Here is a 12,738-nt window from a genome sequence, read left to right as displayed (position 1 = left end):
CTTTAGAACCATATTCCTCCCGTCTGGGTGTGGCCTCCTGAGGCAGGTACCACTGGCTCTCTCTAATCTCACATGAGGACCCTCACTCAGCCATGCACACATACATGAGCACTGAGGGCCTGTTTCTGAGTAAGTACCAGAGACCACAGCGGGAGAGGAAAGCCTGAGGCATGGCTCCTAAGGACAGGTTTGCAGCGTTCCCCGAGCCCTGCCTGGGGTCTGTGCGTGGGTGTGAGCGCATCTTAAGAATACGGCACTACCCACTCTGCTTTCAGAGAGAGGAACTCATCTTCTTGCTTTAGCCCCCCCAAATGCTGGGAACCTGGGCCTCTGCTGCCTTGGCTGATACCCAAGTATGACTGAGGTAGTTAGTGTGTGTGTGTGTGTGTGTGTGTGTGTGTGTGTGTGTGTACTGTAGCTGCTTGTGAAGGTCTGCCTTTAGTCACAGGGCTCTCAAGTCTCTGTCCTCTCCCGTTTAGTCCACGTTCTTGGTGTGACTGTGTGCGCATGCGTTGCAGATTCTTTCTCTGCTGGCTCCGCGCTAAGCTGGGGTGGCTACTGAGCTCGCCCGTTGTCTTCAGTTCATTCTTCTGTGTCCAGGAGCGTTGCTGTGGTAACCAGTGCTGCCTGTTAGTGAAGAAACTGTGTCTGGGGCTGTATCCATAGGCACCAGCCAGCTCCAGTATATTGAAACCTTCAAACATGCTAACCTCTTGTCTTCCAGGTCCTCACCTCTGGTACCCCTCACGAGCCCTCTAGGTCCCACCACGCATTCATTCTTAATCGCCAAGTGTTTATTATCCTAACCACGCACCGGGTACTGGGGACGCAGCCTCAGCTTCACAGATCTCTGCTCCATAACTCTCCCCTTCCAGACTCATAGTGGCCTGTATCACATGTGTTAGTTCGCTGGGTCACTGCCATCTTGTTGCAGCTTCTGAGAAGGATGGGCACAGAGAGGTTAAGTGGGCTGCTCTAGAACACACAGCCAGTTTTGAACCCAGGAAATTCTGTCTGTCTGTCCATCTATCTGCCCATCCACACTCCCATCCACTTGCCCATCCACCCATTCATCTATATATCCATGCATCCATTCATCCACTCCATCTTTCCAGTCACATGCCCACCCACCTAGATACCTAAGTAGAAGGAAAAAATAAAAAAATGCATTCAAGGGAAGAAATCCAGCCGTGTTTATTTGTCATGTTGTAACCCAAGTGGGGAACTGGACATGACCTCAGCACTGAGGGGCTCCCAGCACACAGGCCGCAGGGCTCAGGGCTGTGGTCTCACAGGCATTCGAGTTTCACCAGCAGCTGTGGAGACAGAGTTCAGAGTGGCAGTCTCTTGGTGGCTCAACACCATCAAGGTAGTTCCTTGCTGCCTACCTTGGACCCCGCCCACAAATATAGTCACTGAGTAATACCCCATGGGACCACAGACGCTCCGGCAGACAGCTCCATGCATGTGATCTGATCTCCCAAGCACATTTACATATGAGCGCTCTGCAAGTGCTTCACAGTGCCGTCACGGGAGTGTGTAAATGTGCATGCCTGCACGCAGGTGGAAACGCATGTGACACACATGAAATACCCCCAGCTTTCTGGAGGGCGTTCCTGGTTGAGAGCCTCAGATGCAGTCGGGTCTGCGGCAGAGGGGCCACACCCACCACTTTCACTCTGGTTGGTCAAGGATTCTTGGCTTCCTCCTTCTCCCCGCATTCGGACCCCTTCTCTGAGGATGGCACCTCACCTGTAGGCACATAGGCAGTGGCTGGGCTGGGGTTGGGGGGTCTCAGCATCCCTGAGCTGGCCTTTGCCTGATGATGGATGCAGGTCCCCTGATAATCACAAAGTGTTCAAGACACGGACTCATCTACCACTGTAGTTCATCCTGAGGTCGCCTCCTAAGATTACCATTCCAAGAACCGAGCTTAGCGAGTCAAGGCTCGGGGACGATTCCCTCTCACTTAACGCAGATGATACCCCAGCCCAGGTATCTGGGAACTGCTATGGCCCCCTTGGCAAATGGAACTCCAAAACCCAGCTGTATGAGGGTCCCCAAAGGACCTGCCCACACCCCTGGCCTCGTCCCCCTGCCCCTGAGTGAGTACCAGTGTTAAGAAGAAGCACAGGCCATGGGGCAGTACAGGCAGACTCCATATAAATAAAATATCCATAGAAAAATAGTCTCTTAGAAACCCTTTTATCCAGTGGTTCACTTTCCAGAGATGGGAACTGCTGGGAGCTGATGACTCCTGTCCCCTCGCACGCACTATTCCCAGCGGGACTTTTCTAACAGTGAGGTTTGAACTGAGGAAGGCAGAAGAATTGGGGTAGATCCTGGAGAAGAACAACTCCAGATCTGGACCAGTTTAAATTCTGAATAGGTAGCAGCAAACAGCAAAAACAAAACAAAACAAAAATACAAATGTGTGTGCATATATATCTATATGTGTATAAAGACCGTCTGCTCTTTGTACCTAACATCTAGTGCTGCAGAAGGGTACTTGCAAAATCAACTAGTAGAAACATCTGCATAAAGAATAATTATGTACAGTTGTTCATCGCTCCCAGTCCTGGTGACAAAGTCGTCCCACCAGGACCTCAAGCAGTCCACTTTGATTGCAGAAAACGGATCCTGACGAAGTGGAAGAATTCTCTTTAATTAAATAAATTAATATTATTTCTTATCAGAATAAACTGTTAAATATTGCTATGACGAGGCCCGAGGCTCCAGAGTGCCTGCTGCAGAAAACTTTGCTCCAGCTGTGGAGGGGCCCGGGCGGTGTCAGGGGGAGGGCGGTCGAGCAGCATTCGTGTGGAATAGAATGGGCGAGGCCTCTGAGAGGGTCTTCCTACAGGAGTCTGCAGGAAACCCAGGGTACCCTTCCCCCCTCAGCAGAAAAGACAAGGTCAGTGCTTCCATGGTTCCCTGTGAGTATCCAGGCAGTGGCCAACAGGGAGACTGCGTCCTGCCCGCGGTCTGACCTGGGACCTCCGTTCACTTGCATGTGTACATCTCGGTGCGCTCACTGCACGTGTTACACTTGACGTAGCAGCACCAGTGGAATTTGCAGTTGCATTGCCACACTCGGGCATATTGGTGTGTGTTGTAGCCGCGGCCGCAGCACATGAGGTCACAGCCACTAGCCTGAGGGGCTGTCTTATTGCAGGCACGGCCCTGCGTGCCCACACTGCCTGTCACTGGGTCCTCTTCACAGTAATTGGGTGACTTCTCGATGTACACCAGGTCAGTGTCCATGGGCTTACGGTAGGACAGGGGTTTCTTGATCTTCAGGAAGGTGGGCCTCTTGTTCCGGCTGGCACGCACCGGCTCCACGTGGACGGCCTCATTGTATTTGTCTTTGAGCACGTAGCCGAGCTCTCGGAACTGCGGCAGCGTGGTCCAGCAGGTCTTAGTGGTACAGGAACCTGACACACCATGGCATTTACACTCCAACTTCATGTTCTCCTCCAGAATCTGCAGGGCCAACAGGGAAAACACAGAACTTGTCACTGCGGCTCACGGCCAAGTGCAGGCCCAGCCCACCCTCCAGGCCCTCTCGGCCGGCTATGGCTTTCATTTTCTTCTTTGGTACAGGAAACCTAAGCCTGGACCTCTGCCTCCACAGCCTTGATGCAGCGCTCTCCCAGGGTGTGTGTGCCCTGTTTACTCCCAACTTCTTCACATTCTGCTCTCCCAGTTTGGTGACATTAGCCCAGCTCAGTCCAAATGCACGCCAGTTCTCTTTGGTTTGAGTAGGCCTGAGATCAGTTTTGCACCATGTTTACAACACAGGAAGGTTCAGTTTAAAAGACAGGCTTTTCAAATTCTTTACCAAACCTGTAACATCTGTCAACACTGAGTGAGGACAAAATCCTGCTTGACCTTGACCGGTATAGATGTCAGACCAAAGTCGGCACAGTTTCTCTGGTGTCCTGCAACAGCCATGGCTTATACACTGCCCAGGGGCACCTGGCAGCAGGTCCCTGAGCTGAAGGCTGGTCTCCAAAGCTCTAGGGATATAGTGGCCACCCTGCCTCTCCCATTAGGCCTCTCTTCTCTGCAGTCATTGTTGCCTGGGGCTGTGGTGACCTTGAATGGGCTTTTAATCAGGAGAAGTCTGTCCAAGCTCTGCTAACTCTGCACTCCGAAAGTCTCAGAGATCTCACTGGATTCAGTCACAACTGCCCTGGCCAGGACTGGTCACTCACTAGGCAGCCAGCTGCCTCCCTGAGGCACCGACAGCAGCAGAGGAAACCTATGGAGGTCACATCCTAGCTCCCAGCTCTCGAGGCCGGGCTAGACCCTGGTTTCTGAGCTGCCAGTACTCCTAAGTCCCCTCCCATGATTCAGGTCAGACATGGTGGGGCTTTGAAATCCCTACAGTAACCCGTCTTCAGCACCTTTCCAGGACTAGCCCCCAGCAGGTACTCAGAAGAGGACCATTTGAACTACCTCTATCAGGTCACACTTCTGGGTCCCAGGTTAAAGGAGGGTGGGCAGGCAGGCTAGAGTCTGCCACTCACACCGACACATCACACAAAGGGAAACCCAGGAGAGAATAAATACACATCTGGGTCTAGCCTCAGCTGGCTGGCCCTTTGGAAGATGCTGGGGAGTTACTGCTCCTGCCGGATTCCCGCTGGACTGTATTGGAGCATGTGCCCCCACTGTCCAAAGTAGGACATCGTCTTGTCCTGGGCTCACAGGCCTCCAGTCCCAAGTAGTGGGCCACCCTTTTAGACCACTGATTTCACCCTGTGTATTAAGAAACCTGTTTGAGTAATTCTATTCTGATTCAGCTCATATGCCAGAAAAAAAACTACCTCCTCCAGGAAGCCTCCCCCAATTTTCAAGGTAGTCTCCTTCCATTTGTCCATCCCTGGCCCTGTCTGTCTCCTGAGCAGTGTTGAGCCTCCCATATTATCGTGTTCTCAATTAAGGCAGAGCTCTTTGGGACACAGAGGAACTCTTCCCTAGTGGCCTGTCTCAGGGCACTTAGAGCCAGAGGGACAAGAACCTGGCCATTCCAGCTGAGGCAGTGACACAGGTGGGTAGCACCCACTCCAAAGGTTCCTCAAGGCTTAGTGTCTACCTGTCTCCTACAGAGTTCAGATCTGAATTCCCCTCTCAGCCTCCACTTCCGGAAAGCCCCAAATGGGACAGTCATCAATCCACGACAACTGACCTGCTGTAGCAAAATTGCTGACTTCTGCTTGCAAGGAGGGTGGAGGGCTGTCTGGCCTCAGGGGCATTCTTTCATTCCCTTGTTCATTTCGCAAAGGATGCGCGCTCTATGCTGCTGGCATTGCTTCGGGCAGAGGCAGGAAGCATCCTCTAGGAGGCCTGCTGACAGTGGACACTGGCCCTGCCTGTTCTGAGCTTATGGTTCCAGACTCAAGGTAGCCATGGGATGCACAGAAACTTGTGAGCACTGTGGACTGAAGGAGTAGCAAGGAACACTTGGAGAAGGGTGAGCGTGGGCTTCAGGAAGACAAGATTCGCACAGGACCCAGGGAATAAGAAGGACTGACTTATTGCCTGTGCCCGTGTGGGTGGGATGCAGACTCTGGGAGGTATGGGAAGGAGGTCCTGTGGCTGGAGGGTAGAGGCTCAGGGGGACAGAGCTGAGAAGCTGGCCAGGCTGATTCTTCAGGGCAAGCAGCATCTGGATCACCATGCAGGTAGCCACAAGATCATTAGGTTGGAAGAGACAGAGGCAGGAAAGACACTGTCCTCTGTGCCCAGGTCAGAGATGATGCAGGCAGAAGACACGGGAAAAGAGAAGAGGCAAAATGTATGGTGACTGTGAGTGAACCATCAAAGGGACTGCCGGGTGGGGAATCCTGCGCCGAGTCAGGAGGCCGGAAGCTCGGCTTGAGGAAGAGCGTGTGCCCAGAACACAGGGAGCACATTCAGGCTGAGCCACTGGTCAGGATAAAGGGCCTCTGCAGAGCAGGGGGGTCTTCTGGTACTACTGGACCCTGGCTCCCATCACCTGGCATTCCTAGTGGGGGTCATGTGGAGTCCCAGGAAGAATTCTGTTCCTTCTACAGACTAACATATGATGAGTAAATGTACCAGAAGAGAAGCAAACACCCAAAACTCTTAAACTTAAAATTGGTTACAAAAGCACAGACTTGGAGAGACTGAGAAAGACTGAATGCTTCAATGACCACCAAACTACTAAAAGGCCAGCAGTCTGAGGCCATGTTGACGGATACCTAATGCACACACAGAGAGGAGGGTCATCTCTTATGCTTTCTAGAGTGGAAGAAGAGCAGACAAGCCTGGTGGTACACCCCTGTAACACCAGCACTTGGGAAGCTGGATGAGGAGAATTGCTGGAGTGGGGTCCTGTCTGTCAAAAGGCAGACAACCAGGTTTAACATGACTAGTGGAGGGGTCAATGCAGCTCAGCTGGGAGAAAGCAATGTCCAGGGTCCCTGAGTCTCACAGACTCCACATTCCTGTCCGGGACAGGGCAAGCAGGAAGGATGGTGTGACTAAGGGGCAGGACTTGGACCCTAGTAGGGGGGTCTTCCTGGGTAGCAGAGCATGCTCAGTGGGAGGCTAGCCTTTTCTCCCCAGCGCACCCCTGCTGGGATGGGGCTCAGGAGAACAGGAAAGTTACCTGTCTCAGAGCGTATACAACTAGCTATTGGCTCCACAGAGGGGCTTCCTGCACCCAGTGGGTGGGGCTGCAGCTGAGATCCTTCTCTGTCTCCCAGCAGTGCCCCAAACCTGTCTAAAGCAGCAGGAAGGATTTTCCGCACCGCCGGAGGGAAAGACATCCATCTCTTTCTGACAAGTCCTCCAGGAAGTGCCAACAATGTACCAGGTGCTGCCCAGAGCCCAGAACTCCTCAGGGTGGGGTGCTCAGGTTTGGGAAGGCCTGGGGAGAAATTTGGCTCCAGAAAATTCCCTGACTCATACAAAAAGTCAAGTAGATACTATCAGAGTCTGCCTGCTGGGCCTGCCCCAGCCTCTCACAGTGGCGGTGGCAGTGACACGGAGGACCCGGAGGACAGGATGGGTTTTGAGAGGAAAGAGATTGGACATGATCTCCAGATCCCACTCAGTCCATGCCGTAGGGCACCCGTTACCAAAGTGTGGGTCACGCTCCATCCAGGGGTCATCTCATTTTACATGTTGTTTCCCTATGTTGAACATCACTGTTTCTGTCCATGACCCCCAGTCAGGAGCCACACTGAAGCTATCCGAGCTTCTCAACTAGGATCAGGACTTCCTGCTTGTTGGGCTGGATCACCTCTGCCGAGCCCTCCTCAGGAATGTGCCTCTGTCTAGGAATGCACCACCCTCCAGGACCTCGGGTCTATTCATCTGCACAGGTCTGGCCTACCTCAGCAGGACATTCTTTTTTGGTTCTTTGTTTTCTAGCAAGGCTGACATGGCTAACCCTGACTCCTCAGTGAGGTTTTCCCTGACCACCAAAATGGAAGTCGCCCCACTGGTCACTGTTTCTAGCTGCCAACAGTCCCCTCTCCAGTTCCCACCAGATATCTCCCCAGTTCCTATCAGGCAACTGCTCCAGTTCCTATCAATCCACCCTCCCCAGTTCCTACCAGTCACCTCCCCCAGTTCCCATCAGGCAACCCCCCACCAAGTTCCTCTGAGTCAGCCCCCTAGTTCCCATGGGTCCCTGCTTAGTTACCACGGCCACTCCCCCTTCTGCTCCCACCAGTCAGTACTCCCAGTTCCCACCAGCTACTTCTCCTAGTTCCCACTAGTCATTTCTCCCAGTTCACACCAACCATTGGTAAGGATCAGCGGGTGACTTGATCCAGTCACAGCCAATCAGAGTAAGTCTTGGGAATTAGGTGTACTGAAAATATGTTGGTTGTTTCTCACTAGAGATGAACAAAAGGGAAAGTGAAGCCCACAGCTGTGGACAGACATCTGGCCAGCTCGGGAAGCTGAATCTGGTACCAACTAAGAGAGCGAGATGGGAAGTAGGGATGCATGCAGCTGGAAATACTGTTTGCGCCCAGGATCACGCTGGACCTGGATTCACTGTCAGAGGACCCTTCAGTCCCAGGAATCAGCAAGTTCTCTGTCCTTGAGCCAGCTGGAGTTGTGTTAATACGCTGTGTGTGTGTGTATGTGTGTGCGTGTGTGTGTGTGTGAAATAGTCTCTAGTTGATAGGTTTGGGGCCACAAACAACATGGTGTGGGTTGCTAAGGACTGATTTGAATATTAAAAAGGACTTGGAGGCAAGTCCGGAGGTGCCAGTGGGTAAAGCCTTGCTGTGGGAGTGGAGGACAAGTTTGGATTCCCAGAACTCACACAGAACTGGTCATAGTCACATGTACATCTGAATCTGAGTGCTCCTTTAGCAAGACAGGCTGTGGAGACAGGACACTACCCAGGAGCTAGCAGGCCAGCTAGCCTAGTGTCTGTCACAATGAAGAGCAAAGACACCCTGTCTCAAAGAAGGAGGGAGGTGAGGAACGACACCTGAGGTTGTCCTCCGACCTCCACACACACACACGCCCTACAGCACATGTGTACCTGCACACACATACACAGCACACACACCACCACCACCCCTAAACAATTCAGAGGGTATGGGGAGGTCAGGGCCTTGGGGTTTGAGAATCTGAGTTAGCTGACATTGCCTCTTCTTCCCTGGTCCCCTCTGAGGCATCAACTCTGAGTCATTTGTGCCTCAGGTGGTGAGCAGGGATCCAGGTGATCAGACTCTCTGTGGTAGCATGCTGTAGCAAAACATCCTGAGGCAGGGAGCACTTGCTCTTCCCCACTGCTTCTCCTCCTTCCTGCTCCTCTCCCCACTGCTCCTCCTCCCACTGTTCCTACTCCTCCTGTTGTTCCTCCTCCCCACTGCTCCTCCTCCCACTGCTCATCCTCTCACTGTTCCTACTCCTCCCGTTGTTCCTCCTCCCCACTGCTCCTCCTCCCACTGCTCATCCTCTCACTGTTCCTACTTCCTCCTGTTGTTCCTCCTCCCCACTGCTCCTCCTCCCACTGTTCCTACTCCTCCTGTTGTTCCTCCTCCCCACTGCTCCTCCTCCCACTGCTCATCCTCTCACTGTTCCTACTCCTCCTGTTGTTCCTCCTCCCCACTGCTCCTCCTCCCACTGCTCATCCTCTCACTGTTCCTACTCCTCCTGTTGTTCCTCCTCCCCACTGCTCCTCCTCCCACTGCTCATCCTCTCACTGTTCCTACTCCTCCTGTTGTTCCTCCTCCCCACTGCTCCTCCTCCCACTGCTCATCCTCTCACTGTTCCTACTCCTCCTGTTGTTCCTCCTCCCCACTGCTCCTCCTCCCACTGTTCCTACTCCTCCTGTTGTTCCTCCTCCCCACTGCTCCTCTTCCCACTGTTCCTACTCCTCCTGTTGTTCCTCCTCCCCACTGCTCCTCCTCCCACTGCTCCTCCTCCCACTGTTCCTACTCCTCCTGTTGTTCCTCCTCCCCACTGCTCCTCCTCCCACTGCTCATCCTCTCACTGTTCCTACTCCTCCTGTTGTTCCTCCTCCCCACTGCTCCTCCTCCCACTGTTCCTACTCCTCCTGTTGTTCCTCCTCCCCACTGCTCCTCCTCCCACTGCTCCTCCTCCCACTGTTCCTACTCCTCCTGTTGTTCCTCCTCCCCACTGCTCCTCCTCCCACTGTTCCTACTCCTCCTGTTGTTCTTCCTTCCCACTTCTCCTCCTCCCACTGCTCCTCCCCACTTCTCCTCCTCCCACTTCTCCTCCTACTGCTCCTCCCCACTGCTCCTCCTCTCATTACTGCTCCTCCTCTCATTGCTCTTCCTCCCACTGCTCCTCCTCCCCACTGTTCTTCCTCCCACTGCTCCTCCTTTTCTCACTTTTCCTACTCCTTCTGTTGTTCCTCCTCCTCCCCACTGCTCCTCCTTCTCCCACTGTTCCTACTCCTCCTGTTGTTCCTCTTCCCCACTGCTCCTCCTCCCACTGCTCCTCCTCTGGCTCCCCAGCCTTCACTGTTCCTCCCCATCTCACTCCTCTCCTCCTGCTCCCCTCCCCTCTTCCTCTGGCCCATCCATCATGAGCCAAAAGCTGCCTTGTACTTAGCTGCAGCTGTGTTCCTCTGGGCGACTCAGATGAAAGAGGAAAGCAGTTTTTTTCTGTAAATACTTGGGGTATTTTCTCTTTGGTCGCATTCTTTAAGGCACACTGAGTGCACTCACTTCAAGCCAGCGTCCCTGTCTGGCTCAGGTGGGTGCAGGCATAGCTGCATTCCACAGACTGAGGCCCTACAGCCCTTGTGCTGCAGACCTGCATGGAGGACATGCCCAGGAAAAAGGGCTCTGGGCTCAGCCAGAGAAGTTTTCTGGTGTAAAGCAGATGCCACTGAAAAGCATTGTCTGTGGGTCACAGGGGACCAGAGGCTGTGTGTGACTCTCTGCTGTCCTTGAGCTACTGGACTTGTCTGGAACCTGTCCTCTAACTCTGGGGTCTTATAGGAACTTGTCTTTCAGAAATGACCAGTCTTGTCTCCTCTTAGGTTCACACTCCCTAGGTACACCTGTATGCCTGGCATGGGTCTGCTGTGGTCAAACAGCCAGATGCAACAAGTGTTTACACACACACACACACACACACACACAGCTTCACAGGTTACACACCTTGCATTCACCACCACACAAGCAGTGCCAGGTTTCATCTGCATATATATTCACACCCTCCCTCAAAATCACATGTTCACATGCCTCCACACACCACATGAGACACAATCATGTACTTGTACACTTACACAATGACACAGTCTCACTACACACACATATATACACACACATACACAAACACACACACGTTCAAATTCCCGACACACGCAAGCTTCCATAAACACGAGCATATGCACACCCTCAGACATGGTGTGAGCCCAGCTGAGAGGCCAGCAGAGAGGCTCCTGCATGGCAGTGGGCCTGGGCCAGGCCTCAGTTTCTCCCACTGTAAGCGGAGGCTGCTGTAATCCCTTCACGGAGGTCCCAGGGACACTTAGAGCCATTTCAAAAGGGCAGTAACTGAGCTCTGGGGACAGTAGCTGCTCACAGTCTGCTCACAGACTCCTGCCTGGTGTCTCTCCTGAGCTGATAAACGGATAGCTGTGGCTTCAGGACTGTCCTGTGGTCCAAGCTGAGTAGACTGTGGCTTCAGGTGAGACAGCTGGGGGGCCCTGCCTGTAATGGGAAAGATATAGGGTCGGCAAACCTATATGCTTCCAACAATCTCTGTGGTGTGAGCAGACTTCTGTCTGTCTGCTCTTTTATTTTTTTTCTTTCATTCTCATTCATCTTTGTGCCACATGATTTTATTCCTGGGCCTGGCCTAGAGGCAGGCAGCCAGGTAGGCAGAGAGAGAGAGACTTACGCCGTAGGGTGGGCAGCAGTAGCTCATCGACCACCACGGGCAAGAGGCTGAAGCCAGCTTCCAGCAGTGGTGGCTCTGAAGGAAACAGACTCCCCTCCTACAACCTGTCTGGAAGATACTTGTAAAGTGGAATGCTCCACTTCTGGGGGTTGTCTCAGGGGTAGAACACTTGCCCAGCGTGCAGGACATTCTAGGTTCAATCTCCTGTAGTAGAGCACACTTGTTCTCTCTCTTTCTCCCCCCTCCCCACATCAATCCAGACAAATGAGGTGGTAGCAGCCTTGGGCCATGACTCCCGTCGCTCAAACTGTTAATAACGCTAGGATTGGGCTCTCAAAAGTCTTACTATCCCAGAGGGATTGTGGGTGGGACAATGGATTTCTCTTCAAATCTTTGATTGAGCTATGTTAGGGACCAATGCAAAAAAGCACCCACCAACCTGCTGCTTTGACCAGCCCCTGGAGATCTAGGATATGGATGGTTTATGCAGCCCACTCTTGGAACAGACATCTGTCAATCCCTCCTCCTCTTTTGACTCTAGACCTGTGCCCTTTTGTAGACAGCTCCAAGGTGGCGGAGCCTGGGCACATGGACAGAACTAAAGGCAGATCAGAAGTCACAATGACGGTAGCTGGAGTGGAACAACTCCCAGGGTCCTCAGTGGACAAATTTGCTTTGATAATGTCTTAGAAATGGAGGCTGAGCGGGGCGGTGGTGGCACATGCCTTTAATCCCAGCACTTGGGAGGCAGAGGCTGGCGGATCTCTGTGAGTTCGAGGCCAGCCTGGTCTACAAGAGCTAGTTCCAGGACAGGAACCAAAAGCTACAGAGAAACCTTGTCTCAAAAATCAAATGAATGAAAGAAAGAAAGAGAGAGAGAGAAAGAAAGAAAGAAAAAAAGAAAGGGTGGCAGGGTGGCTGCTTGTCAGAGTCCACTAAAACACAGTCAAGGGGCCACAGGAAGAGGGGGTCAGTCCACGGGACCCATCAGTCCTTAGGGATGAGTGAAAACTCAGCAGCTAACCACCGAATACCACTGTGACCTGAAGACTTGCTTTACATGACAGCCAGAGCTCCTGCTGGCACCTCGAGCTCCAGCAGACCTTATCTCAAAACAAGCTGTGTAGATTTCACTCTCCTAAACCCCCGACTGGCCTTTGTTTCCCCGAAAACCAGAGGCTCAAAGGCATGCACATATGTGTTTCAGATTGCATGACCGTGCTTGGTTTATTTCCCCTAAAAAGATCTGAGCTGGAGATAAATCTCTGTGTTTTGTTTGACTTTGACACTACAAACTGTTGTTCTCTCCATATAATGGAATAGTCTTCTGCCATGAAAAGGAAAGAAATGTTGTTACTC

General features: G+C 52.7%; 1 protein-coding gene across 2 annotated transcripts in view; it reads right to left on the bottom strand.

Annotated features, from left to right (window-relative positions):
* Positions 1–1,182: 1,182 nt before the first annotated feature.
* Positions 1,183–12,738, bottom strand: part of Wnt7a (Wnt family member 7A) — a 47,176-nt gene continuing 35,620 nt past the window's right edge. Inside the window, exon 4 of one of the 2 annotated variants that reach the window (XM_057792875.1) lies at positions 1,183–3,483. In XM_057792875.1, coding sequence (XP_057648858.1) covers positions 3,004–3,483 — 480 coding nt within the window. In that variant the 3' untranslated portion in view covers positions 1,183–3,003. The remainder of the gene's footprint in view (positions 3,484–12,738) is intronic. The other variant, XM_057792885.1, reaches the window with a different exon arrangement.

The sequence above is a fragment of the Chionomys nivalis genome, chromosome 1, assembly GCF_950005125.1.
Source record: "Chionomys nivalis chromosome 1, mChiNiv1.1, whole genome shotgun sequence".
In the NCBI taxonomy this organism is placed as follows: domain Eukaryota; kingdom Metazoa; phylum Chordata; class Mammalia; order Rodentia; family Cricetidae; genus Chionomys; species Chionomys nivalis.
This window is presented reverse-complemented; position numbering and strand designations above follow the sequence as displayed.